Source organism: Lygodium microphyllum, chromosome 27, assembly GCF_053477565.2.
Source record: "Lygodium microphyllum isolate KBCC chromosome 27, Lygodium_microphyllum_v1.1.10, whole genome shotgun sequence".
NCBI lineage: Eukaryota > Viridiplantae > Streptophyta > Polypodiopsida > Schizaeales > Lygodiaceae > Lygodium > Lygodium microphyllum.
The window spans coordinates 36,753,451-36,755,790 of record NC_141161.1 but is presented as its reverse complement, the minus strand read 5'-3'; the positions used below and the strand labels follow the sequence as shown (position 1 = coordinate 36,755,790).

Sequence of the window (2,340 nt, the reverse complement as noted above, 5' to 3'; positions counted from 1 at the left end):
GTGCCCCTGTTGGCTATATATAGTATGTCTATATATAGTGCCCCTGTTAGCTATATATAGTCTGTCTATATATAGCACCCAAGGTCCCCTCTATATATTTCTATCATGTGTGCTCAGTTGACACACTTCTAGGGTTCCACTTCTAGTGTCTCATATCTCTCTTCCTTTCGTCTCTCGTCTTCCTTGCAGTTTCCAACATATATAGTCTGTCTATATATAGCGCCCGAGGTCTCCTCTATATATTCCTATCATGTGTGCTCAGTTGACACACTTCTGGGGTTCCACTTCTGGTGTCTCATATCTCTCTTCTCTCCTCTCTTCCTTTTGTCTCTCGTCTTCCTCGTAGTTTCCAACATGGTATCAGAGCGATGTTCTACAACATCACAAAGATAAGTTTTCTTTATTGTTTTATTTCTTTGCTCATTAGCTGACCTCTATTTCATGATATTTTGTCGATTTCGTTGATGGGTTGTGCCACTTTCGATCATGGTAATTGTTTTTTTCATCTTTTGTTATGAGTTATGAATCTTGAGTTATGATTAAAAGAGCATCTATTTGTGAGATTAAAACCAGAACGGCAACTGAAGTTGCCATCGTTACTGTTGAAAGGAAAAGGAGTAGAGAATCCACGAGTCTTTTGTTGCCATGAGGGCAAAGCAACGTAGCCATTAGGATTCAATAAAGGAAACAATATATCTAGATTCCAAAGTCCCCTAAGGTTGATGCTACCTCTTGAATGTCCACAGTAGGATGCCGGATTTCTAAGTCTCAGTTGTCAAAAAGATGCAACGGCAAACAAAACGTGGTGGTCCTTCTCTTAATCTCATAAGACAAGCTGGTCTCCGCCAGGACGTTTTGCTTCTTTGCGCACAAGACACACTTCTTTGAATCCAACGAAAGGGCGAAATACATGAGCTACTTCTCTGCGTGTGCAATCTGCATGTAACCCTTCCACAAACAGTGTATTGGATGCTTGTGAAGGTAGCAGCCCAGCAGCTGTAGACCATGGCACTTGACTATCTTGCCTTGTCCAAAAATCAGTTCTTCCACCACTCAGAGCAGGCTTCCCAATACCAGCGTCAAGTCCTAACATTCTTCCACCACCAATGCCATGGTCATCAAGGCCAGATAGGAGTCCTCTTGAGGCAGGTGCAGTCATGCCAAGGATAGAACCTGTACCTAACTTAGTACTTGTCAAGGCACTCGGTCCATAGGCCAGCCCATTCGTGTTAAGCTCAGGAATCGACCCATATGGTTCAAACTCTCTGTATGCTAGACGATCGCGCTCATCAAAGCGAGGATCTTCACGGGGATAATATGCTGGTCCACCAAGTTGCACATCAAACTCAGAGCGAAGGCATTTGCCAGGCACCGCACCGGGGGCCATTCGGTTTGCAAAATGCCAGTAATCCGCCATAGCTAAGCTGAGTCAAGAACGAGGGGAAGACCGTTCATGGTAGTGCAGTGGCGGTTGCATGGCAAGGCCCAGATTGCTCTCTCTCTCTCTCTCTACCTCTCTCTGTCTCCAATTAGCGTTTCATGAAAAAGCATGCATGCTATTCCATGATACAATGCGAAGCCTACTGCCATCGCCTTGTTTTTTCGTCTTCTTATTATTCAAAATCTTTATTCTCAAAAGCTTTATCCAAAGATTTACATCAACACATCACCAAAGTGATTATAATTATGTTTTTGTCTTTCTACGTATAAACTACCTAGATTCGAAAGGATACTCCTTGTTAGATGATAATGTTATTATACCCAGGTTATTGTTAATTAGCATCAGTATCAATAACATCGACATTATGAAAAGAACCAAGAATAGCAATCTCATGTCTTATGTTATGGATTCTTTGTCATGTCATTGTTTCATAAGTTTCATAGCTTATATTTTATATTTTTCATTCAATCTATCTTATGTTATGGATTCTTTGTCATTACATTGTTTCATAAGTTTCATAGCTTATATTTTATATTTTTCATTCAATCAATGTTATTCAATTACTATTCAATGCTTTGGTATATTGATATTACCATGCTTCATGATGATCGTCCTCGTTCATTATTCCATTGATGAGCATCTATATTCATCCGCATATTACCATGCTTCATGATGATCGTCCTCGTTTGTTATTCCATTGATGAGCGTCTATATTCATTAGCATATTACCATGCTTCATGATGATAATCCTCGTTCATTATTCCATTGATGAGCGTGTATATTCTAGTTGATGACAAATTGTTTTATTTATATTCTGTTCATGGGGCCCCACATGTGTTATGTTGTCTATAGAGCGGCGTCGCGAACTGTCTCTATAGACCTTGTGTTGTTCTAATGTC

The 2,340-nt window shown here is 40.3% G+C and overlaps 1 protein-coding gene across 1 annotated transcript; it reads right to left on the bottom strand.

Moving 5' to 3' along the window:
• Positions 1 to 823: 823 nt before the first annotated feature.
• On the bottom strand, positions 824 to 1,469 carry LOC148012215 (nuclear speckle RNA-binding protein A-like). The gene has a single exon (XM_087669406.1). The coding sequence runs from the start codon at positions 1,415 to 1,417 to the stop codon at positions 824 to 826; it is 594 nt and encodes a 197-aa protein (XP_087525532.1). The 5' UTR covers positions 1,418 to 1,469.
• Positions 1,470 to 2,340: the final 871 nt, after the last annotated feature.